Source organism: Rhinolophus hipposideros, assembly GCF_964194185.1.
Source record: "Rhinolophus hipposideros genome assembly, chromosome: 16".
Taxonomy (NCBI): Eukaryota; Metazoa; Chordata; class Mammalia; order Chiroptera; family Rhinolophidae; genus Rhinolophus; species Rhinolophus hipposideros.
Window position 1 is genome coordinate 46,606,456 of NC_138062.1, and position 26,176 is coordinate 46,632,631.

The 26,176-nt window shown below is 46.2% G+C and overlaps 1 protein-coding gene across 1 annotated transcript in view; it reads right to left on the reverse strand.

The window, feature by feature from the left end:
* The window catches only part of LOC308509410 (adhesion G protein-coupled receptor E2-like), a gene marked incomplete at both ends in the record, with an annotated part of 30,120 nt that extends 4,363 nt beyond the window's left edge, over positions 1 to 25,757 (reverse strand). Inside the window, 17 exons of the mRNA XM_081077386.1 lie at positions 551 to 642; positions 1,046 to 1,112; positions 2,417 to 2,652; positions 2,920 to 3,117; positions 6,800 to 6,979; positions 7,164 to 7,384; positions 7,581 to 7,688; positions 15,606 to 15,783; positions 16,190 to 16,267; positions 16,379 to 16,425; positions 17,102 to 17,248; positions 18,995 to 19,126; positions 20,836 to 20,991; positions 23,971 to 24,105; positions 24,391 to 24,438; positions 24,791 to 24,932; positions 25,707 to 25,757. Of these exons, the coding sequence (XP_080933512.1) occupies positions 551 to 642; positions 1,046 to 1,112; positions 2,417 to 2,652; positions 2,920 to 3,117; positions 6,800 to 6,979; positions 7,164 to 7,384; positions 7,581 to 7,688; positions 15,606 to 15,783; positions 16,190 to 16,267; positions 16,379 to 16,425; positions 17,102 to 17,248; positions 18,995 to 19,126; positions 20,836 to 20,991; positions 23,971 to 24,105; positions 24,391 to 24,438; positions 24,791 to 24,932; positions 25,707 to 25,757 (2,216 nt within the window). The remainder of the gene's footprint in view (positions 1 to 550; positions 643 to 1,045; positions 1,113 to 2,416; positions 2,653 to 2,919; positions 3,118 to 6,799; positions 6,980 to 7,163; positions 7,385 to 7,580; positions 7,689 to 15,605; positions 15,784 to 16,189; positions 16,268 to 16,378; positions 16,426 to 17,101; positions 17,249 to 18,994; positions 19,127 to 20,835; positions 20,992 to 23,970; positions 24,106 to 24,390; positions 24,439 to 24,790; positions 24,933 to 25,706) is intronic.
* Positions 25,758 to 26,176: the final 419 nt, after the last annotated feature.

Below are 26,176 nucleotides of genomic sequence, written 5' to 3' on the forward strand. Positions count from 1 at the left end.
TCCCCAATATCTCACTCTCTATGAACTGACCAGGGCATGCTTTGCCCAAAGCAGAGGCCATTCATTCTGTGAAAAGCTGAGGGAAGCAAAGGATGTCCCTAGTGTATTAGAAGATGTGATACCTGGATAAGGTATCTAATTCCACCAGGTGGAGGAGTGGAAAGGGCAGAGGGAAGAACGTCCATGAGGGTGTGAGCATGAATGTGCACGCTGGGTTCTGGGAAAACTGATGTGATTTCCTAAGAATGTTATAAAGATGAAAATGGTTTTAAGATCTTCTTCTTAGGGCCATGGAAGTAATTTCTCTTTATCAGGACAAAGTCAATGCTCTCTGAAGCTGAGGTAGTTTCATGCTGAGGTTATGCAGGAACAAAATGGGTGTCAGCAGCCAACCACAGTATCTGAACTCGTTTCCAGGGAGGGTGGCTGCACCTCTCTCCTCCAGCCCCCTCAGAATCCCTGTGAAAGGACATTGGGAGCTTGGAACCATGTGGCCTTGCTCCTGGACCTTGCTTTGTAGGGGGTGGTGTGCCCCTCGGCTCCATCTCACCTCGTATTCTGGAGGGTGGACACATCACTGTTGAGTGAGGAGAGCTTGTTTTTCAGAATCCAGAAGGTCATCAGAAAGAAAGCCAAATTAATCTGCAGAAACCCCACAAGGCTTATTGAATACATTCCACATCTTAAACCTTTGTCCAAGCTCATCCAGTACCTAACCCAGCAGGTAAGAAGTTTTGTATTTCATAGCAGTCATAGGAAAACAGACCAAACCACCAGTAACCCAGGCACATTCCTACCCTGTAACTGGGGTAACCAACTCATCCCAGTTTGCATGGGAATTTCCAAGTTTAACACTGAAAGTCCAACGTCTCAGGAAACCTCTTCAGCCCTCATTTAAAAATAAATTGTCCCTCCTGGGAGCCTCCTCGGTCCTTGGCAGACTGAAATGATTGCTTTCCCTCCCTGTAACCCTCCTGATACACCTGCTCTTTGACTGTATCCCGAGCTGGGCAGGAAGGATGCTCTGATGTCAGCCATTACTCACAGAGAAGATGGTGCAGACAGGGCCAAGGAAGGTCCATATAAATCCTTTGTCTATGTGGAGCCAGCATCTAAGAGAGAGATGGAAAGAAACTGAAGAATGTATTTGCCTTTGTGGATAAAGAATCGATTAACTTATACCTCATCTCCCGTAGTTTCCTCCTCTCCTTTATTATTAACGTTATTATTATTGCTTTTTTTTTAAGAATATTTAACCTAAGATCTACTCTCTTAGCAAATTACAACTATACAATACAATATTGTTAGTTATAGGTACTATACTCTATAGATTGCCCTACTTATTTATGTTTCATAATTCACTCTCTCTTTCTTCATAATTCCTCTTTGCATATGCCCTTGATGGTGGTGATGGTTTCACAGGTATTTATTTATCACCAGACTCATCAGATTGTATACATTAAATATGTGCAGCTTTTTACATGTCAGTCTCACCTTAATAAAGTGGTTTTTAAAAAGATAAATTCATTTTTAAAAACTCTCTTAAGCCTTGGCCCCCAGATATGCTGGCCAAAAAAATACACATTTTTTTTAAAAGAAAGAAACAAGAATCTGTAAATTAATTTATGGTTTATTGGACAAATATTGAGTGTCTCTTCTGTATCAGGATCTGTGTTTGGACTGAAAACCTAATTTCGATTAAGATAGGCTGGTTTCAGTGCCAGGGAAGTCTCAGATTCACCAACTAGACAATAGAAACAATCAAGGTGATGGGTTTTATGATCAAATATAATGAACTATGAGAACATGTCGCTGGATCCATAGCCTACCCTGGGGTATAAGAAGTTCAGATAGTTGGGAAGAGCTCCCTGGGGAACGGATTGTGTTTCTACTGACATAGGAAGGATGAGCAGGTGTAGAGAAGGTGAAAAATATTGGGAGACACAAGAGGATAGTAAAAAAAAGACCAAAAGAAACAGTAACCTGACACAGTACTAAGGCAGGGTTCATGTGTGTTACATAAACCCTTTCTCTTGACAACCTAGGGACTCAAATGACCACAAGTCAGGCACCTGACCAAAAGTCAGCTAATTTATTTTAACTATATATTAATTTATGATTATTAATGTTTCATTAATATTATGTTAGGGTAGAATTTTTCATATAATACACAATTAATATTATATAAATATATAATTATTAATGAGTTATATAATAAACATTTAAAAATTGCATCTTAAAGACTTAAGACCAGTCAGTTCAAGGAATGCAATCATGAAACCAAGGAAGACGTCTTTGGACCGACTATTGAGTGTTTCTCTGTTCATCATATTCTCGTGAAATCAAAATGCTGCGTTGGTTCCCTGCTGGCCCTGGTCATGTGGAGAAGACAAGGACAGTGGGAATTTGCACTTACCGGGTGGGTGTCCCATAAAGGTGAGGCCTGGACGCTGCGGAAATGGCCACGATCACAGCCGGGACTCCGTAGCCCACAGGGAACATGAACTTCTTCATGAACCTGCTCACGCTGGAGTAGTTGACCACCGTCAGGTTGCGTGCAGTGAGGAAGAGGTGCAGGCCGTCCAGCAGCATCCAGGTGAAGGACGCCAGGTAGAGGTAGTGTAAGGCACCCGCGATGATGGCGCACAGCACCTGGGGGGAGTGAGAGTCACCAGGGGAGGGGGCGTGGCCCCAAGACCTCTCCTGCTCCTTGCCATTGGGGAGAACTCGGATGTGTATGAAGGAGTTGTTACAAGAGGGTTTGTCTGCTGGTTGCCTCACTCGGAGTGAAAGTGGCTGCTCACCGCACTAACCGTCCCACAACCCAAGGCCATTTTATGAAGGTGTCGATGCAGCATGGGCCCATGAACTCTGTGTCCCCTGGGCAGGGCAGGGGGTCCTTTGGGACAGTGTCAGTACCTTGGGCTCAGTTCTGTCGATGGCCGTGAGGAAGAGCAGGTGGGCCAGGAAGAGGCAGAGCGAGAGCTGCAGGTGGAGCGAGGTGCTGGTGTTCTGGATGGCTTTGCACAGCAGGAAGGTGAGGGCCGCCAGGAGGAGGCACAGCAGAGACAGGCTCAGCCCCAAGTAGGTGATCACAGCCAGGGCAGGATCCTCCTCCTGGGACCCAGCGAAGAGAGATCACAGTCACACTTTCCTGCTCTGGGGTAATGACCCTTCCCTCCTCTTTAGTTTTACTTTTAGTTGTCACAAAATCAAGAAAGGAGGAGCCAGGTAAATTTGTGATGTTACCGGGTAATGTTAAACTTTCTGGGGTCCTCAACTGATTAATTCAGAACCTGGGAGAATTGAGGGATAGGAGAGTCGTTACTGAAGACCAAGCCCTAGAACTCATCGGGTTTATTTTCCTTTAGGCTTTTGGGCATGACTAAACTTATAGGTTACCCTGTGAAGGTCACAGAGGCATGAAGCTCGGGGTTAAGCACCATCCTTTGTCCTCATTACGTCATTCTGTGTGACAAAGTTTGTACCTGGAGACTCAATATCCAGGTCTCAACTCCACACCCCAGACTCCACTCACCTCCTCCCTGCAACACCTGTTCCTTGCTGGTCAGGAATCCTTAAGATTTAGAAGTGGACCCTGGGTTAAAGGAGTACAGCCACTATGCTCTGATGATGGGGTCAGCTTAAAATTCTTATTTCCTGCTTCTTTTTTAAATATCAAAATTTATTTTTCCTGCCTATGTTTTACAAATCATCTTCAATCCATAAGGAAAATTTAAAAAAAAAATTATTTTAGCGTATGTAGGCAAGAGAGAGAGGAAGGGAGGGAGAGGGAGAAAAAGAGAACTCTGAAAATGATAAAGAAAAGGGAGATTAAAATAATCAAAGTTTGTGCATCTGTTTAAAGAGCAATATGGTATTATTCACACTGTTTTTATTTTTCAAAAAAAAAATCGTAAGATTGAACTTGTTTCCTAAACAAATGTTTACAAGTAAATAGCAAGCCCTCTGGGTGATTTTGATGCATACTCCTTTTTGAGAATCTTTGGTATAAACAAAAAAAACGATTTCTCTACCACTTACAGAGCTCGCAGATCAGTAATATATCAACACAACAATAGATAAATAGGCAAGATGTGAACAACTTGTTTCCAGAAACAGAGACATAAATTGTTCTTAAAGGAAGATGTTCCATTTCACCCATGATGAGAAAAAAAACATAAAATGTATCCTAGATTATTTATCCTATATATTTACTTCTCAGATGGGTAAAAATCCAAAAACATTATAATAATCTTGAGGGTGTGAGGAATCATGCACTTTCATGTAATATTGGTGGGAGTGTTCACAGGTGTGACTTCTATATGTTGAAACGTAAATATCTACCAAATTACAATTATGTATTTCACCTAGTGTACATCCTAACTAAATACTCACACACAAGAACGATGAAGTATGTGTAAATAGTTACAACTTTATTTGTATTAGGAAATGATCATGAAACAAAATGCCTACTATGAGAAGACTTGATATGTAATTTACAGTGCATTCACACAATGAAATGCAGTATAGCAATAAAAATCATAGAGGGTGTCTTTGTCGACTGGAATAGTATAATTTTTCAGATATAATAAATAAAAACACAAAATGCACAACAGAGAGGAAAAATGCCACGGTGTGAGTGAAAAAAATTTGGACCAAGAACAAATGCATGCATTATCTTTGTATGTATAAAATATTCATAGAGGGTGGCCAGATGGCTCAGTTGGTTAGAGCGTGAGCTCTGAACAACAGGGTTGCCGGTTCGATTCCCAAATGGGTCAGTGAGCTGCGTCCTCCACAACTAGGCTGAAGACAACAAGCTGCCGCTGAGCTTCCAGAGGGGCTGCTGGATGGCCCAGTTGGTTAGAACGCGAGCTCTCAACAACAAGGTTGCTGGTTCAATTCCCACATAGAATAGTGGGCTGCACCCTTTGTAACTAAAGATTGGCAACTGGACTTGGAGCTGAGCTGTGCCCTCCACAACTAGATTGAAGGGCAACAACTTGGAGCTAATGGGCCCTGAAGTAACACACTGTCCCCCAATATTCCCCAATAAAATTTATTTTTAAAAAATTTATTTTTTTTTTAATAAATAAGATATCCATAGAAAAGGGTTGGAGAAACTAGCAATGTTGGTTGTTTGAAGCAAGAGGAAGCAGGTGTCTGGGGTTAGGGGTAAAATGAAAATCTTCAATGTTTTTTTCTTATTCGGTGTGAATTTGAAACAAATATTTTAACTCTTCAATAAATATAAAACAGTATATAAATAAAAGTATGAATATTGTGTTATCTAGCAACATGGCAGGAAGAAACACGGCCTTGAAGTGTTGTTCACACTCCTGAGGGCTTGTTCACTCAAGTGTTGAACTTGTGTTGTTCATACTCCTGAGGGCTCCTATGTGGTCTGACCATTGGCTGTGATCCCTTTCATGCTTATTTTCATATGGGTGTTCATAGTAAATACTTGTTAGTTGAGGTCAACTGAGTGAGTCTCTGGTTTGCTGATGCAGAGGAAGTAACCGGCTCACCTAACCAGGGAAGGATGCAAAGATGGTTCCTGACCCACCTCTACGCACTGGCTCCCCAGCCCCTTCTCAACTCTGCCATCACCAAATCTTCCTTTCTGCACCCCTGTCCTGAAGACCCCTGGGGTAAGCAGAATTCCAATTTGGCAACAGTATTCTCACCCGCTGGTGTATACATGTCTTCTTCCAGGCTTTTAATCAAATGCCAGTCTACGTGCTGCTGTGAAGGAATTTTGCAGATGGAATTCAAGTCTTACATCAATTGACTTAAAAGAGGGATTTTTAAAGTGCTGCAATAAACATAGGAGTGCATACAGATTTTTGAATTGGAGTTTTGGATTTCTCCGGGTAGATGCCTAGGAGTGGAATTACTGGATCATAGGGTAGTTCCATTTTCAGATTCCTGAGATACCTCCATACTGTTTTCCATAGTGGCTGCACTAATCTGCAGTCCCACCAACAGTGCACTAGCGTTCCCTTTTCTCCACATCCACGCCAGCATTTGTTGTTTGTTGATTTATTGATAATAGCCATTTTGATGGGTATCCGATGGACATGCGTCCTATTTGGGAGACCACCTCAGGGATACTGTGGATACCTGATCATGGCATTGTACACCAGAAGCTAAACATTAATGAATGCCAACTATAATTTTATATATATAATGTGATGGTTCAGTGTGAGGTCGGAGGGATAGTGGATGGGGGGAGGGGGGTTCACAGTATGAGGGATATAAATGATGAACGTCTAAGTATTACCTTGTTTTGTACACCTGAAACTAATAAATAAATTAATTAATTAAAAAAAAAAAAGAGGGATTTTTATTCTGAGGCTCCTGACCTAATCAGGTGAGTCCTTAAAAGAACTGGGCTTTTCCTGGGGGAAAAAAAATGATATGTGGGAGTTCTGCAGGCCTCCAGATGAGAGCACGAATACGTTGTGAGAGGGCCTCATGACACGGTATACAGGTAGCCCCTACTTGCTGCACGTGGTCCCCTAAAGCCAGCCAGCAAGAAAGGAAGTCCTCAGTCCTACAGTCACCAGGAACTGAATTCTGCCAGCAACCGGAGAGCTTAGAGGAGGACCCCAAGCCTCAGATGAGAGACGTGTAAGCCTTACAAGACCCTGACAAGAAAATCCAGCTATACCATGTCGGTTTGTTGACCCGAAGAAACTGTGAGATAATAAATGTATTTTTTTAAGGTGCTATATGTGTGGGAATGTGTTACCCAAAACAGACCTTGAATGCAGCCCTTTCTTAGGGCTCTCACCTGACCATCATACGGGGCCATGAGGACGGCAAAGCTGCTGAGGTGGGTGCATTGACAGGTGGTGCTGGCGTCTCTGGTGCCCACGATCCAGCAGCCTTTGGTGGCCCAGTGACCACATCCATTCTGGTCATGCTCCCAGAAGACACAGAGCAGCTTCTGCCTTGACCCAGGGATCACCGGCTGTAGGAACAGAGTGTAGATGTGAACTGGTTTTTCTGGTGCTCAGAAATGCTGTCCTGAAGCTGGCTTGTGAAGGGCTTTCCTGGGGAGATGATGTACCAGTGGGGGAGCCCCTTGAGCCCCAAGGCTGTGCCCAGGACTCAGGCCTCTTCCACACCCACATTCCCATCCTATCAGGACTCACATGTTGGAAGATGAAGGTGACTGGGGAACTGAGGTTCTGGGTGTTATTATTGCTCAGAAAGGCTGAGACGACATCTGAGAGCAGGACGGAGGAGACTCCCGGCCGCAAGTCCTTGTGGGTCTCCTGCAGAACTGCCTGCTTCTCAGTGTCCAGGACCAGCGGGGCCTCAACCAGCAACTTGCCCATCCCCGGTGTGGAGACAAGGCCCACGACAGAAGGGCCTGCAGGACGAGGCCAAGGTTGACATCTTGGGGTGCCCAACAGGCCCTTTTCCTCCTCAGATGGTCTCTGTCCTTTGACCCACCGTAACCCATACTGCCCTTTAAACTTTAATTCTCTATTTGTCACATCCTTGGGCATCTTGTCCCACTGTGAAGCTGGGACTTTCATTGACTTTCTCCCCCTCCCAGTCATTACCTGCGTCACCAGATCCCTGCACCACGTCCCAGTTCACCAGCATCTTTGCCTGATTCTGACTCAACGTGACATTCCTGTGTCCTTGCTCCTGCACCTCCAGGGACAGCTCTATGAGTTGTGGGAGTTACATAAGGGAGTTAGATTGGTAATTGTGCCTGCAGTGGTTGCTCTAATGCCATTTTTATGTCTTCATATATTTTATATTTATTATGTTATATTACATACCAAATGTTATCTGTAATATTATTACATGTACTAAATGATGCCATTATTTTATATGTATATATGGGGTGCCAAAAATATGTATACAAGTGGACACTTTGGTCAACGTTGCTCAAGCAGTAGTTCACCATATTCAGAAGTGTCTGGACGCTGATGGTAACCAGTTTGAGCACCTCTTGTAATTGCCGAAGTAAAACGTGACTTGTATTCGTCTTTTGTTGTCGGAAGCCATAGAAATCCCCAGGCCTTGCCTAGGCAGAACTTCCTGGTCACAAAACCCAAAGCCCGCGCGCGCCAAACCCAGAGCCCGCGCGCGCCAAACCCAGAGCCCGCGCGCGCCAAACCCAGAGCCTGCCCATTTCCTTGTACCTCATATGGCATCGCCCTGTCCTAGCCTATCAGCCCGCGACAAGTACCTCGCCACCCTATGACATAGCATATCCCACCCCCATCTGACATAGCTATATATATAACCCGCCATCGTAATAAAATTTTGAGGCTTGATCAGATCCCTGTCTTGCCTCCATTCTTCGCGTCTCCTGTCTCCCCCTTTTTTTTTTCATCCTCAACAGGTTTCTTCCCCTCGTCCCACGTTGCATTGTCCTGCCGGTCGGGACATTTTGGCGCCCAACGTGGGGCCCGAGGTACGAAGATTCTATGAGGACACCTACTCTGGAAACCGCCGCGGCCCCCCCCCTCCCTGAGCCTCCACGGGCTGGCTTCTTTCGAGCCCACGCAGTTTTCACTCGTGGGACAAGACTCGAGGGCCTCCCCGGCGCGAGTGTGGCTTGTTTCGAGCCCGTAAGGGACAAGACTCGACAGCCCCCTCGGCAGTAAAAAGGCTCGTTTGGAGTTCACGAGGTATTCACCCGTAAGAAAAGACTCCAAGTTTGCCCGACGTTGGAGTAGCCGCCCAGCGAAGGACGAGAGATTGGTGAGTAGGTGATTGACATGGGACAGGAGTTGAGTTCACATGAACTCTTCCTTAAGGGTATTAAGGAATCTCTCAAGATGCGGAGAGTTAAGGCTAGAAAAAAAGATTTACGTGAGTTTTTCAGTTTTGTCTCTGATATCTGCCCCTGGTTCCCCCAAGAAGGAACGATTGATCAAAAATATTGGAAGAGAGTTGGAGACTGTTTTAATGATTACTATCGGGTTTTTGGACCCAACAAGGTCCCTGTATCGGCATTCTCATATTGGAATCTGATTAATGATATCCTAAAAATACATTCCTCAGACCCAGATGTTAGAGAGATCTTACAGACAGGGGAAACAGTCCTAAAAGAGAGTTCCCGCCCCCCTTCTGTCTGCCGATCTGTTTCAATAGACATGCCAGAGGAACCTAAAAAACAAGCTGATAATCAGGAAGCCTCTGCCTTAGAGAATCACCCATTAAAAGACCCCCCTAAAATCTACCCTTCCCTTTTGGCCTTTAATAATCAGGACCAGCTCTCCCCAAGAGACCAGATAGATTTAGAGGAACAAGCTGCCCGCTATAATAAAAAAGAAGATCCCTGGGGCCTCGCCGTGCCAACCTTGCGCGCCCCTTCACAAAAAATACATACCCCTCCCCCTTATGTCCCCCCTCAGGAACTCCCAACATTCTATAACCCAGTCTTAAACCCAAACCCACCCCTATTCCCTCAAGACACCCTAGTTCAAAACACCCCATCCTTAACCGATCCCATTAGGCAGGCAAAAATATCTTTAACCCAAGAAATTTCTTCTCTTAGAGAGACACTCCAACAAAAACGCGAACATATGCAACTCCTAAAGGAGCTGCATGCCCTTGAAAAAGAACTTAAAACCTTAATGCCTAACCAAAACCCTGAAAAACCTCAAAAAGGCCCAATACTTAATAAAAAGACCCTAATGACCTTTCCAGTTACCCGCAGCCAAAACCGTGGCCCACCCTCTCAAGAGGATACAATGGAAGAGACTGACAATGAACCCCCCGACTCTCATAATCCCCCCTCGGCCGATGAGGCCTCTGACACAGAAGACCCAGAAGATAACACTCCCAACTCCAATGATCCCACTGGCCAAAAATATCACCGGCTAGGCATCAAACATATTAAAGATTTAAAAGGTGCAGTAAGCTCTTATGGCCCGACAGCGCCCTACACCTTGGCAATTCTTGAAGGTCTCAGTGACCGTTGGCTCACACCCAATGATTGGTTTAAATTAGCTCGTGCCACCCTTTCTGGGGGGGACCACGTCCTCTGGCACACAGAGTTTAAAGAAAACTGCCGAGAGATAGCACAGCGCAATAGTGAAAATAGAACAACAAGATCATGGACTCGGGATAAATTACTAGGAGAAAAACCCTATCATACCAATGAAATCCAGGCAACTTTTCCCCCGGGGCTGTTAGCTCATTCGGACTAGGAATAGATGAAACACAATGGACCTGTACCAATAAGCCCCGCATTATTCCCCCCATTGCAGGACTACCACCGCCCTGCCCCAGCGAATGCAGCTATTTTGATCAAATGCATTCTTCCTGCTACACAACCACCCAAATTTGTACTGGCTCAGACAACCAAACTTATCTCACAGCCATGTTATTGAGACGTAGGTCCGCCACATTCGGAGGCGATTGGGACTCCACCTCCCTCTCTGACAATAACAAATATAGTCAGGCGGGCTGCAGTGGTACAATTGGAAATAAAGTCTGTTGGCCAACTAAAATGCCTGTCCACATTTCAGATGGCGGAGGGCCAAATGACATATTAAAGGAGACTCTTGTCACTGAGCACATTCAAAAAATACTCCACCACCTATTCCCCCCTTTAACTTACCACCCCTTGGCTCTCCCAAAATCCCGGGATATGGATTTAGACACACAAACCAACAACATTCTCGAATCCACCTTCTGGGCCTTAAATCATTCCAACCCTTCTCTTGCCCAGGACTGCTGGCTTTGCATGACTATGGGAACTCCCATACCTACTGCAATCCCCTCCAATATCACAGTAAACACACAAATCTCTAACTGTTCCCGTCTCTCCCTTCCTCTTAGAGTTCAACCTGTAGGATTTAATACCTCCCCCTGCTATCAGGGACGATTTCAAAACAACACTTTTGATGTAGATCTAGGGTTTGTCACTTTTACTAACTGTTCTGACATCATTCAAGTTAACGGAACCTTGTGTTCTAGCCCTGGACAAGTTTTCATATGTGGGAACAGCCTCGCTTACACCACGTTACCCACCAACTGGACTGGACTTTGTGTCTCAGCTAGTCTCCTCCCTGATATCTCTATTATCCCAGGAGACACACCTGTCCCTCTCCCCAGCCTAGAATTTGCCACCGGGCGCCACAAGCGTGCTATTACAGCCATTCCCTTACTCGTAGGGCTAGGAATTACTGCTGGAATAGCCTCGGGTACCGCGGGAGTAGGTGTTGCAGTCCAGTCCTACAATAAACTATCACGCCAGCTGATAGATGATGTCCAAACACTTTCTGGGACCATCAATGATCTCCAAGATCAGATTGACTCTTTAGCTGAAGTAGTCTTACAAAACCGTCGAGGCCTAGATCTTCTCACTGCAGAACAGGGAGGTATCTGCTTAGCTTTACAGGAACGCTGCTGCTTCTATGCTAACAAGTCTGGGATCGTCCGAGACAAGATCAAAAAACTACAAGAGGACCTAGTAAAAAGACGCAAAGAACTCTTCGAAAACCCACTCTGGACGGGTCTCAACGGACTTCTCCCCTACCTGCTCCCCACCCTTGGCCCCCTCCTATGCATCCTTCTCTTAATAGCCTTCGGGCCATGGGCTTTTAGGCGCATTACTGACCTCATTAAAAACCAAATCGATGCTGTTTTGGCCAAACCAATCCAAATCCATTATCAGCGGCTAGCAACAGGGGACGGCCTCGAAGAAGGCTATCTTGGCTTCCTCCCCACGGGGACGACATAATACTAAGGGTATGTCTACTCCCCCCACGAGTTGGGGAGGGGTATGGGCACCGAGGTGAGTGCAAAGCAAAGCATTTGCAAGGAAAGGGCTCGACTCACAACGGTCGGCTCCCTTTAACTTTCCTGAGAACATACCTGGTTTGCATAGAGGTTGGTATCAAAAAATCTCTACCTCTCCTCCACAAAAGATACCCAAAACCATCCAATAACGAGCTCTGCTCGTTGGAGGAACCAGGCCTCTGTTCCCTCACTCGGTCAAGGCCCACCTCCTTAAAACAAACAAAAAGGGAGGAGATGTCGGAAGCCATAGAAATCCCCAGGCCTTGCCTAGGCAGAACTTCCTGGTCACAAAACCCAAAGCCCGCGCGCGCCAAACCCAGAGCCCGCGCGCGCCAAACCCAGAGCCCGCGCGCGCCAAACCCAGAGCCTGCCCATTTCCTTGTACCTCATATGGCATCGCCCTGTCCTAGCCTATCAGCCCGCGACAAGTACCTCGCCACCCTATGACATAGCATATCCCACCCCCATCTGACATAGCTATATATATAACCCGCCATCGTAATAAAATTTTGAGGCTTGATCAGATCCCTGTCTTGCCTCCATTCTTCGCGTCTCCTGTCTCCCCCTTTTTTTTTTCATCCTCAACAGGTTTCTTCCCCTCGTCCCACGTTGCATTGTCCTGCCGGTCGGGACATTTTGTTATCGGTATACATTGAGTATTACAACTTTAATAGTTTTTTCCTTTCTTAAAATGTATATACATTTTCTGGAACCCTTTGTATTATAATAATACACTTATTTGATATACATAATAATGGTACATATGTGTATCATCTGAATATACAAGGGCTTATAAGAGAAACTATGAGAAATTTTTCAACAACAAATTCGATAACCTGAATAAAATGGACAAATTCTTACAAACACACAAACTATAGAAGTAACAGAAGAAGAAATAGAAAATCTGAACAGACCTGTAACAAGTAAGGAGATTGAATCAGTAATCAAAACTTTCTAAAATGAAAACACCAGACATGAATTTTACCAAACATTTAAGGAAGAATTAACACAAATGCTTTGTAAACTCCTACAAAAAAAAATGGAATAGAAAGGAACACTACCAAAATAATTTTATGAGGCCACCATTACTCTAAAAGCTAAACCAGAGAAAGATATCACAAGAAAAGAAAATTTCGCTTAGCATTATACTCTCAAGATCCATCCATGTTGTCACAAATGTTCCTATATCATCTTTCCTTAACGCCGAATAGTATTCCATTGTGTATAAGTCAGACAGAAAAAGCAGAGAACCCTATGATTTCACTGATATGTGGTATATAAACCAAAAACAAGACAAACAAATGAGAAACAAAAACTCATAGACACAGACAATAGTTTAGTGGTTACCAGAGGGTAAGGGGGGTGGGGGGAGGGAGATGAGGGTAAGGGGGATCAAATATATGGTGATGGAAGGAGAACTGACTCTGGGTGGTGAACACACAATGGGATTTATAGATGATGTAATACAGAATTGTACACCTGAAATTATGTAATTTCATTAACAATTGTCACCCCAATAAATAAATTTAAAAAAAAAGAAAAGAAAATTATAGACCAATATCTCTTATGAACTTAGATGCAAAAATGTTCAATAAAATATTAGGAATAAATTTATCCAAGGAGGCTTAAGACTTGTACACCAAAAACTACAAAAGATTGCTGAAAAAATTTTAAAACCCTACATACTCATAAATCAAAAGACATCCTATGTTTATGGAATGGAAGACAATACTTTTAAGATGGCAATATTCCCCAAAGTGATCTTTGGTTCAATGCAATACTAACAATATCCCAACAGCATCTTTTGCAAAATGGAGACGCTCATCCTAAAATTCATATGATTTTGCAAGAGGCACCAATACCCAATCTTAAAAATGAAAGACAAAGAGAACTCACACTTCCTGATTTCAAAACTTATTACTAACCTATAGTAATCAAAATAGTATGGTAATGGCAAGGATAGACATACAAATCCAACAAACTGGAGAGTCTAGAAATAAACCCATTCATTTATGGTCAACTGATTTTCAACAAAACCCTTCAAGAAACTATTTCAACAAGAATAGTCTCTACAATAAAGGGTCCTGGGACATCTGGCTATCCACAAGCAAAAGAAGGAAGTTGGACCATACTTCACCCAATACACAAAATGGGTCAAAGACCTACATTTAAGAGCTAAAACTAGAACAGTTAGTAGAAAACATGGGAGTAAATCTTCATAGCCTTGAATTTGACAATCAATTCTTAAATATGACACAAAATGCACAAACAACAAGAGAAAACAATAAAATGGACTTGATCAAAATTTAAAGCATCTGTTCATTAAAGTGAAAAGGCAATCTATAGACTGGGACAACATACTTGCGAATCACATGTTTCATAGGGTATACTATCAAATACATAAAGGACACTTACAACTCAACAACAAAAAGCCACCACCCAATTAAAAAATAGGCCAAGGACTTAAATAGATGTATCTCCAAAAAAGATACATAAATGTTCCACAATCACATGAAAAGATATTCAATATCATTAGTCATTAGGGAAGTGCAAATCAAAAGCATAATGAAATGCCACCTGATATACACTAGAAAGGCTATAATAAAAACAAAACAAAATGGAAGTGACAAGTATCCCTGAGGAAGTGGAGATTGGAGCCCTTGTATATTCCTAGTGGGGATATAAAATGGTGCAGCCATTTTGGAAAAATAGTTTGGTGGTTCCTTAAGTGCTGAACATACAACTACCTTATCACTCAGCAATTCGACTCCTACGTATGTACGCAAAGAAATGAAAACAGTTATTCAAATAAAACCTTGCACACCAATATTTTTTTTTAATTTATTTAATGGGGTGACAATTGTTAATGAAATTACATAATTTCAGGTGTACAATTCTGTATTACATCATCTATAAATCCCATTGTGTGTTCACCACCCAGAGTCACTTCTCCTTCCATCACCATATATTTGATCCCCCTTACCCTCATCTCCCTCCCCCCACCCCCCTAACCCTCTGGTAACCACTAAACTATTGTCTGTGTACACCAATATTCATAGTAACTATATTCACAATAGTCAACAGGTGCCAACAACTCAAATGTCCATCAATGTATGAATAGTTAAACAAACGGTGGTCTATCCACACAATGGAATATTATTCAACCACAACAAGGAAAGAAATACGATACGTGCTACAACATGATGAACCTTGAAAACATTAAGTTAGATGAAAAAAGCAAAACTATGTCACATATTGTACGATTCTATATATATGAACTGTCCAGAACAGGCAGATCCATGACAGAAAACAGATTAATGGTTACCAGAAGCTGGGGGAGGGGAGAATGAGAAGCAACTGCTTAGTGAGTACAGTGTTTACTTTTGGGGTAACGAACAAATTCTAGAAAGAGGTGATGGTTGTACAACTCCGTGAATTTACTAAATGCCACTGAATTGTACACTTTGGTTAAAATGGTCAATTTTATGTTATATGAATTTTGCCTCAATGAAATAAACCACTTGAATATCAAATAATATTAAATTACATTCTTCCAAATTTCATAATTTGTTTTCTTGAAGCCATTTCTATTTTACATTAAAATTTTCATTATAATTATTTCATTTGCTGATAATTTATATCACAATGAACATGTATATTATGTATAGCTTTTTTTTCCATTTCTTTTTAACCTTTTGTTTGAATATGTTTATGAGAGTGGCATGTAGACACAAGCCTGGCCGCTCAGCTCAAGTGAGACTGGAAGAGGAATGAGGTGGGGAGTGGGCAGAGCACAGCCTGGCAGCAGGGGTCCTTACTTGTGCCTCCAGCTGTATTAAAGGTCAAGGGCCCACCCGGCAGGGCCTTGCTCAGCGATCTCAGGACCTGCTCCTGGCCAACCAGCAGGCTGGTGGCCACACAGTGCTGCTCTGAGCGGGGCAGGGTCACCAGGTCTCCAGGGCTCTCCAGTAGATCATCCACCACCTGTAGGACGTTCTGGGGGGATGGGGACACAGAGCCAGTGGGCCATGAGCCAGAGAGGCTACACGAAGACCCTGTCCACTCAGCCCCGGTGAACAGAACCTACAGATGGTCTATCTGGGGATAAAGGTGGTGTGGTTGGATTCCCTGTGTCCTTGCCCCTGGAATCCAGCTACTCATAGAAATGCCTAGGGTGACATAAACCCAACAGGCAGGGACAGCTTGAAGAAAGGTGTTAGTAGGTGCCCGGGGGTCTCACCGTGAGTACAAATACCTGCGTGTCCGCTCTTCCCACAGACCCTCGAGAGGCGGGGCCTCAGAGCAGGAGGCCACTGTGTTGGGGTCTCTCTGCTCCCAGACCCAGTTTTCCCCAGGCCTCTATGGGATGCCTCCACCTGCCTCCCCTGGGTCCTGCCCTTACCTGGATGGTGTCCTGGGCCGAGGCAGACATGAAGTTTCTGCCCAGATCCTGGATTCTTTCAAAGAAGTGGGAGAGCGTCTGGGGAGAGGGGAGATGAGGTGGTCAGAGAGCCTCATACACAGGTAGTGCAGCATGGGGGAAATGGATGGACAGGGAGGCTGCCACCTGGTCCCTGCTGGGGCCACTCACCTGGCTCTTGATTCCATGGGGCGGGGTCCAGGTGGGGAAGGAGATGACTGCTGAGAACAGAATGACAGTTTGTTAAGTGTGAGAGTGTCTGTGTGTGTTGGAGGCGGGGACTGGGATCAGGTCAGGCCAAGTATCTTCACATTGGGTGGTCCTTTGTTTACTCAGGAATCTGGGTTTGGGGACCTAGCCTCGGAGGCAGTGACATGTGTATGAGCCCAGAGTGTTGACACAGCAGGTGGAGTTGTCACACTGATGCCCCCCAGAATGGCACTCATCCACATCTGGGGACATGAAGAACAGGCCTGGTCCCACCCAATCAGGCCCCTCTCCTCTCCATGCTCTGCCCCCTCACCCATATTAGTGCCCACCACCCCCCTTGGCTGGAGGTGATGCAACCTGATGACTGCACGTCCCTGAGTGGTAGACGCAGGGGTTATGGGAGGTCTGCAGAGGCCTGACACATAGCAAGTGAGCCCCGTACAGATGTAAGGTTGGGAAATACCTTCCTCCCGGTTAGTAATTGCCTGCTGCCTGGGGTCCCCCAGGAACCTTCCTCTTGGTACCCCAGCTTCTTCCCAGGGACCCCTAGATCTATGCCCATTTAGCCTCAAAAGAACTAACACTGGCACAGCAGGGCATCCCCAGCATTCATTCTGCTTGGTTTGTGTGAGTGCCACTGAATATGTGATCAGATGGTTTGAGTGTGGGATCTGAGCTCCAGACCTTCGCAGACGGTGGTGTTTGGGCCATTAGGGGACCCAGGCTTTGGCTTCCAGCCAGGACGGCAGCTGCACTTATAACCAGGCACAGTGTTGAGGCAGTGGGTGGATTTGTGGCATGGTTTTGTCTCCGAAATACATTCATTCACATCTGAGGACAAAACCAGAGCGTCAAGCCCACTCTCCACTCTCTGTACCCATCCTTCTTGCCCCTTCCCTCAAATTCCTTAGCACTTCACACTGAGCATGCTCCACACTACACCCCACTTACCAGCCACCCAGCCTGTCAGGACACCCCTTTCTGATGGCATTTTCCACTGTAAAAACACCATAAACTCAGAGCATCCCTGCAAGGTGGGCAGGGCAGGACTGTGTGTATGCAAGTGTGATCCCAGAGCTGTGTGCTCTCGAGTATGATGCAGGATGGACAGTGGGGCGACCTGTGATGGGCTTCGAAGCAGGGAGACTGGGACACTGATAGCTCTCCACATGCTGGCACAATTCTGGGTGGGGTTGTAGCACCACTGCCATCCGGAGCTGCACTGCTGCCCTTATTAGAACAGAATCAGAAGCTCAGCCCTGCCCAGCCCAGGTCCCCATCTCCTCACTGCCTGCACTGAGGACACACGTCCTTGAAAATGCTGCCACTTCTCCTCCTTTAAGATGGGCTCAGCAGAATAAAGAAGAGGTGGTACATAGGTACAATGGAATATTACCCAGCCATAAAAAAGAATGAAATCTTGCCATTTGCAATAACAGGGATGGACCTAGAGGGTATTATACTGAGTGAAATAAGTCAGACAGAGAAAGACAAATACCATATCATGTCACTTATATGTGGAATCTAATAAAAACAAAACAAATGTACAAGTAAAACAAAACAAAAACAGACTCATAGAAAGAGAGATCAACTGGATGGTTGCCAGAGGGCAGGGGGTGGGGGATGCAAACAGAAAGGGGAATATAGTCAGTAGTAGTGTGATAACTTTGCACGGTGACAGATGCCATGTTACCCTGAATAAGACCGAGCCGGACAATCAGCTCTAATGCATCTTTTGGAGCAAAAATATAAGACCCGGTCTTATAGTAAAATAAGTAAAATAAGAGTCGGTATTATATTATATTATATTATATTATTATATTATACTGTTATGTGTTGTTATGTTATGTTATGTTATGTTATGTTATGTTATGTTATGTTATGTTATGTTACGTTATGTTATATTATGTTATAAAGACCCGATCTTATATTATAGTGAAATAAGACAGGGTCTTATATTAATTTTTGCTCCAAAAGACGCATGAGAGCTGATTGTCCGGCTAGGTCTTATTTTCGGGGAAACACAGTGGTTACTAGACTCAATGTACTGAGCACTTTGTAAAGTATATAAGTGTCGGATCACTATATTGTACACCTGAAACTAATATAATGTCATGTATACCAACTACGCTTAAATTTAAAAATTAAATTTATTTAATAAAAAGGATGAGCTCATCAGGGACAGTGTCCCCATTTTTCAGGAGAAAACTGAGGCAAAGAGGGAAATTGAATCATGGCAGCTGGACTTCCGATTAAGGCGCTTACCTACTTCCTCCTTAGCCCTTCTCAGAGCCAGAGTGACACCTCCCTCTGCTCACATGTGACAGATGAGGAAGGGGCGGGGCCTGGGGGAGCTCACAGGGGCTCCACAAGGGAACCCCAGGCCCCAAAGGCCCTGTTGCCTCCCTGCTCTGTGGCAGGACCTTTCGGGGAGACAAATCCCTGGGCAGGGCCTTGGTAGGCCCTTGGCGTTTTGGAAACCTGAGACTCTTTTCCCTCCTCCTCCGGCAGCAGGACCTTCCTCGGCTCCTTCCCCAGCTCCAGTCCAGCCTCACAGTGTTTTCCCGGGGCCCGTACCTTTGCACAGGTTTGGGTGCTGCTGGTCGAACTCCAAGCCAGGCGGGCACTCACAAGTGTAGCTGCCTGCAATGTTGACACAGAAGCTGCGGCCCTTACAGATTCTGGGGTTCAGCTGACATTCATCTATGTCTGCAAGGGGAAAGAGAGGGTGATGGACTCCAGCAGTCATGGGCAGCCTTCTGGGCTGGGTATCAGCCACATTTCCTGGCATGGAAGCATCTGGAAGGCCCCACTATCTCCTCCCAGGAGAGTGGCCTATGGGTGAATGTGGTGGCCAAGGTGCTCTGTTGTCCGGATGTGGCTAGAAGCAGCCCAAGTCCTCCCAATCTGCCAGCTCTGGCTCCGTTAGCATCGTTGGGCATCTCCCAGGGACATCACAGCCACCTGTGTCCCAGCCTGAGCATTTGGACAAAGGCCAGGTGGGCCTTCCTGGGAACCGAGTGCAGGGGAAATGCTGTGTTCCCTAAACAGGGCCTGCCCTGACTCCCGCTGGAGTGGGTGCTCCTGGCTGAGTTCTCTTTGGAATCCTTGGAATCCTGAGTTTTCCAGCTCCCTCCTGTCCTTGCTAACTCTGAGACTCCAGCTCCATGGAGATGGGCCAAGACCCACCCCTGGGCCTGGCCCCTCAAGGGACTTGCAGGAAGGGGTGAGGAGAATGAAAACAATCCAGAGAGGCCAGGGCCGCTCTGACAGTCAAGGGGATTATAATCAATAGTAGCGTAATAACTTTGCACAGTGACAGAGGATCCCTAGACTTAATATGATGAGCACATTGTTAGGCATATAAACGTGCTGGACAGTGGGGCTGACGTCCAGCCATGCAGCCTTGGGGCGGTGCAGGTGCCTCGTTCTGATCTCCATGACAGCATCCCCAGGACTGGCAGGAAATGGTGAGCATCCACTGCTGAGCAAGGTCAGCAGTGGGAGAGGGTTGGGTGGCTGAAGAGGGAAGCAGGTGCTGAATGACAAGGGGTGACATGTGTTTCTGTCATCTGGCCCCTTGGCCTCCCACAGGGATGTAGACCTGGGGCTCCCACTGACGGGGCTCAGCCTCCATCTTCTGTCCCCCAGTGGCCTGGGCCCCCAGGGGGCCTGGGTTGACCTCCTTGTGAGAAGGTTGGACCTGGGGCAGTGATCCCCAATGACACCCTCCCTTGTCATCTGGTCCAGACAGAAGCCTCTTCATTCACCCAGTTTCCTGAGTTTGGGACAGAGTTGATGTCACCCAGCCCTCCCCAATACAATATCCCGCTGGTTCCCGTGAACTGAAATTGTTGGAAGGTTAAGGCAAAGCCTTGCTCAAGGAAAAGACAGAGGCTGAGTGGCCAAGAAGCGGGGTCAGGATGCCAGGAAGCAATGTTGCCAGGTGGGGTTGTGGGCCAGGAGTAGGGCTGACCGGGGCCTGTACCTGTGCACAGTGGGCCTGCCTTTGAACGACTCCCTCTCCTGTTTCTGGATGGATTTCCAGGGCCCCCTCAGGGCTGACAGGGCTCCTGTCATGGCCAAGCCCATGTGGGCTCCAGTGGGGCAGGACTCACGCTGGCAGTCACTGATGATGGTGAAGGGGAGGGTATTATGCTAGACCTCAGGTGCTGGGAGCACCTGAAGCATCTTAACGCCATCCCTCTCCCTTTTTGTACAAAAATAAGATACCAGGTGGGCAGGGGCATGTTCCAAACATCTAGGAGTGACCCTCTATGGAGGGTTCTGAGCCTTGGGGTTCAGAGAGGGGGTGACCATGTAGGTGCCCAGGACAGCCTTTTGATGCCTGGAAAAAGTGGGGAGAATGACCTCAAATCTCATGGACAAAGACATGGAAGACACAGCGTGCTTCTCACCTTGACACGTGTTCTCACTCTCATTTCTGAACGTTTTTGCCCCAGAAACAAGCTTGTATCCCGGGTTGCACGTGCAGTAGTAGCTCCCCTCCGTGTTCTGACAGTCTGCGAATTTTCCACAGGACACTATCGGGGGTGGTCCACACTCGATGATGTCTGGAACACAACAGAATAAAGGGTCACCTCCCTAAGGTGGGAGTGAGTTTCCACAGGGCAGAGACTGTGGACTCCAGCCTGACCTCACCATGGGGAGTGGAGAGAACTCAGCTCCTGGGTGGCCCTCCTGGGGCTGCGCTGGGCACAGCCAGCTACTCCAGAGCCTGTTGACTGCTCTGCTCATCTCTGCTCTCTGGCTGGGCCTGAAGGCACCTAGATTCAGACACTCTGCTATGTCATGATGGGGATGGAAGCAGGTCTGCGTCCCCTTCTCCAGGCCTTGAGGGGTAGATGCAGGCACTGGCACAGCTCCAAAACTTCCCCTGTGGTGTTTGCACTGTAGGGGACCTGGGGTTGGCTTCTAGTCAGGGTGACAATGACGTTAAAGGCTGCCCCCTGTGCTGAGGTAGGGAGGGAGTCATGGCTGGGGGCTTTCCAGGGTGACATCATCTTTCACATTTGAGGACAGAGCCCAGTGTCAGGCCCCTGCCCATTGGTGGCGTCCACCCCCCCATTATTCACAATGGGCCAAGTGCACCCCTCACTCATCAGGTAGTCCCCCGGCTCCCAATGTTAGGCCTTTCCCAGATGCTCCAGGATGTCTCTGGGAGAGTCTGGCTATCTCCACCTCTGAGGAAAGTCCCACTTTATCAGAGCCTATCACGGATATGAAATGAAGAAGCAACAGGAAACCGCTCACAGTCGAGTCACTGGGGGTGATTTGCTATCTTATCTCTCCCTGTTCTCTAAACATGAGAGTAAGATGCCCATGAGCCAGGTCCTTGTTGAGTAGCTCAGGTACCCACCAAGCAGGGTCTGGATACTGTTGGCTAGAAACAACAGTTTAATAAGGACCAGCAACACAAGAATGAATCAAATTGCAGGGACAGAATGTTGAGTCACGTACATTCCAATCAGGGGCCCAAAGACATTGGAATCTGAAAGGACTCCGGTGTCATGATGACTAGGCAACTAGTCCCTCCCAGTTCAGTCTCTTTTCTTCTCCTGCGAATTTCCCTTCTAAGTTCCTAAGCCCAGGCAGTGGTGTCAGCATCAGGACAGCACAGGATGTAGAAGGGACACCCAACTGAGACAGTTCATGTTCAGCCCCCACCTGGGCATTGGGGCTTCCCTCCTCTGTTCTCAGATGGTGACCATGGCTGGAGATTTGTCTTCAAGTTTGATGGGAGGGGTAGAGTTGAGTGGGAGAGATTTGGAAATGAGGTATGCGGGACAGGAGGACACAGCGATGGGAAATTCCTCAACCTGACAAGTGTGCTCCCAGCAAGGACCTGGGATCCAGGTACATTAGTACCAGGCTCTCTTCTCCATGTCCACCCAATCTACAAATCACCATTAGACACAACCATGTAAATGCACAAAGGAACCGTTAGGAATACTTCCCGGGTCATGGATGGGCTGGGCAGTAGCCATAGCAACATCTTTTATTTTCTCTGATAAAATTTACTTGCCCGCAAATATCAGATGACACAGGATACTTAGAAAATAAAGAAAATATTTTTTTAAATGAAACAAAAAAATCACCCATAAGTTCACTACATAGACCACCAAAAATTTTAGGAGTACTTTTTTCTTTCTTTTCAAACCTATTAGTAATATTTTCTTTATTATCAATAAATGTGCATTTAAGACTATTTTGAGCTGATGAAGACTATTTCTTGGTGTAAAAACTATATAATTTCCTTTTTTGCTATTTTTTTAATTGTGGTAAAATGCACATAACATAAAATTTACTATCTTAACCTTTTTTAAGTAGTATAATTTCCTTTTGTGATGCTGTGTTGTTAAAGAATAAAAACTTCTTGGGCCGGCCCAGTAGCTCATGCGGTTGGAGCTCCATGCTCCTAACTCCAACGGCTGGTGGTTCGATTCCCACATGGGCCAGTGGGCTCTCAACCACAAGGTTGCCAGTTCAACTCCTCGAGTCCCACAAGGGATGGTGGGCTGTGCCCCCTGCAACTAAGACTTAACACAGCACCTTGAGCTGAGCTGCCGCTGAGCTCCCAGATGGCTCAGTTGGTTGAAGTGTGTCCTCTCAACCACAAGGTTGCCAGTTCGACTCCAGTAAGGGATGGTGGGCTGTGCCCCCTGCAACTAGCAATGGCACTGGACCTGGAGCTGAGCTGTACCCTCCACAACTAAGACTGAAAGGACAACAACTTGACTTGGAAAAAAGTCCTGGAAGTACACACTGTTTCCCAACAAAGTCCTGTTCCCCTTCCCCAATAAAAAAGAATAAAAACTTCTTAAATTCTACCACCTTGTTAGTTGTGGGACTTTGGGCAAGTCACTCAACCTTTTTGAGCATGAATTCAATCATTGAGGCAGCAGTCTTAGCCCTGCTTGCCTCACAGGGCTGCTGTGAGGCTGAGATGGGAAACCATGATCGTGAGTGGGCAGGATTCCTGGTGAGCTCAAGCTAGTAGGAGAGCCCGAGCTTCCAGGCCTTGGGTGTTTCTTCCCTCCTGTTGCTTCCTTTATTTCTCCCCTTTATTTGTGTTATGAAAATAATAATGATAATGATAATAATAATAATAATGGCAGTAACAATGATAATAGCTAGCATTTGTTGACAATTTTTTCCTTACTAGTCTTTACCTTTTTTTCATACAGGTAAATATTAAATCTCACCCTAGTCATGTGGGGTAGATAACTAATTATCCCCATTTTACAGACAAGCAAACTGAAGCGAAGAGGGGAGAAATAATTTCATGACTATCAGAGAACTGTCAGTGGCAGAGCTAGACTCTGAGCCCATGTAGCCCAGGTGCACCATGGACGCTCTCAACACTCTACCTACTGATCATAAAAACCTGACTGCCCACTTCCCTGCCCCATCTCCTTTCTCTAATCCTTGACAAAGTGCTTCTGTGCTGCTCTCTGGATGAGGGCTCTGGATACCCACAGTCTCCCCCCACAATCTCCATGTGCCCCTCCACCACCCCAAAGCCTCTGTACCAGAACATGTCTCTGAGGAGCTGGTGAAGATCTCTCCAAATGAAGAATTGAATCCTGGAGAACAGCGACAGGCGGTGGCATTGACACATTTGGAGTTCGGAGGGCACCAGCTAGCACAGTCTGTGGAGGCTGAGGCTGTGGGGATGGAGACCACGGTCAGAAGGCCCAAGAATAAGGGAAGTCCGCTGGGAGTCCAAGAGTAGAGGAGGGGAGGGAAAGGATGGCTGCTATCAGAAGTGGAAGAGCTCAGGAAACTGAACATTTAGGGGAAAACAAATAGCTTTTCTCATTTCTAGAGGACCATCTCTGAGCCTCACTTGCAGAACAAGGCTCTTTCCTTCACTTGTTGGTGAGAAGTCCCAGACGTCAGCATGCACTCCCCGTGTTATGTCACTAATGGGCCTGGCTGGGCAGACTCACCTGTCCCAGCTGCAACTCCCAGTGTCAATGGCAGCAGCACCAAGAGTCCTGGGAGAGAAAGACAGAGAGGTGACAGAGAGGACAGTCAAGCTCCAATTTCAACCCCAGTCGGCAAGGCCATTGCCTCTTAGTAGGTGGTTCTTGCCCTGCAGCCCATGGCCTTCTAGCAGTTTCTTGTACTTTACTGGGAATCGAGGACTAAGCCTTTCCCCTCCATCTCCCAGGACTCCCCAGGAGTCGGTCACCGACAGACACAGTGCTCACGTGGACTCAGGTGCTACAGGTAAGGGGACAGGACATACACACAGCTGATGACAGGGACCCATCTTAGAAACCCCAACCTTCCCAATGGAGAGGGTAAATCTTAAAGGAGAGAATCCTCAGATTGGTGTGCTTTTACCCAGACCTAGTTCCTTGTCTCTGTCAATGGCAGAAATCTGCTTTGAGAATTCCTCTTCAAGGATCGCTCCTATTGAACGTACAGCTTCAGAGCTTACAAAAAGAGCATAGATCGTGGAGTTGTACAGCCTAAAGTCTGAGTCCTAGGATGATGAAAAGAGCAGGGCATGGAGCCCTGGAATCCATAGGGTGGGAGTTGACGAGCCGTGAGGAGTGAGAACTAAGGCGGCTGCAGGGAGGGCCACTATCTCCTGGTCAGGTGGCCTCTCCAGGTACAGCACCCATGGCTTCTACGGCTCCTCCCACATGATGCCCTGGCCCTTCGACAGTGGACAGTGCGCTGAGGGCACAGCCTTTCCCTTTTGTCTCCCAGTTTGGTCCTGAGAAATGAATCCCGGCAGGGGCTTTGTGGCATGCAAACCACTACGAGTACGAAGGAATGAAATTTACCCCACAGGCAATAAATGGACCACCTAATAGAGTCTGTCATCCCATTTATGCGAGCCCTGAATCCAGTGGAAATATTTTCAGGTCTGTGCACCACATTTACATGATCTTTTTCTCAGGCAGAGGCAAAGACAGATTCCTCTGCCAGTCTGTACTGGCAGTTCAACCCTGTGTAAGGTGACAGAGGACACTGGTGGCGAATGGATTTGGAGCCAGACATGCCCAAGACTGCATCCCAGACTTCCATCTGGTGGCTGCGCGTCTTTAGACATGCACCCATTCTCTGAACCACAATTTCCCCAATGCAAAATGGGTACAGTGGTCCTCATAGTAGGATGGGCTTTATTACGATTGTAGATTAGTGAAGATTAATAAAGGGTTAAACAGTCAACGTATGCCAGCTAAAGGAAAGAAAAAGAAGCAGATGAAGAGCAGAGTGCACCCCCATGCCTCTATTACCTTCCTATTACCTGAGACACATCTGTGTCCAGGTCAGATCCAGGGTCCAGGCAGAAGTACATGCTCACCTTGCTTCTCCCAGGGGTCAGAGTCCTAGACTTCTGTTGCTCCCTCTTTGCCCAGGAAATGCTCCTTTTCTCGATGGCCCTGTGCACGGGTGACTGGAGCTAGGCTCCAATGTCAGACTGCCTGAGTCCAAAACCCAGCATGGAGCTGCCCCTTGGGAAAGTGGCCTAGGTATTCCTTAACTCAAATACCCCATCAACTATGCGTCTTCTGTTTTCTAATGTATGGTGGCCAAAGCAGGAGAAAATGAGTCCTAATGTCCCCTGTGTATGAATGAAGTCATTTAGTCTTCTGAGTATATTATACATGTACACCTAAAAAAGTAAATATCTTAAAGAAATTAAGTTTGTTTTCCATTTATTTTAAATGCCCACAGCATCTGGTAAAATAGACCCTCCAAAATGTGCCCAGCTTT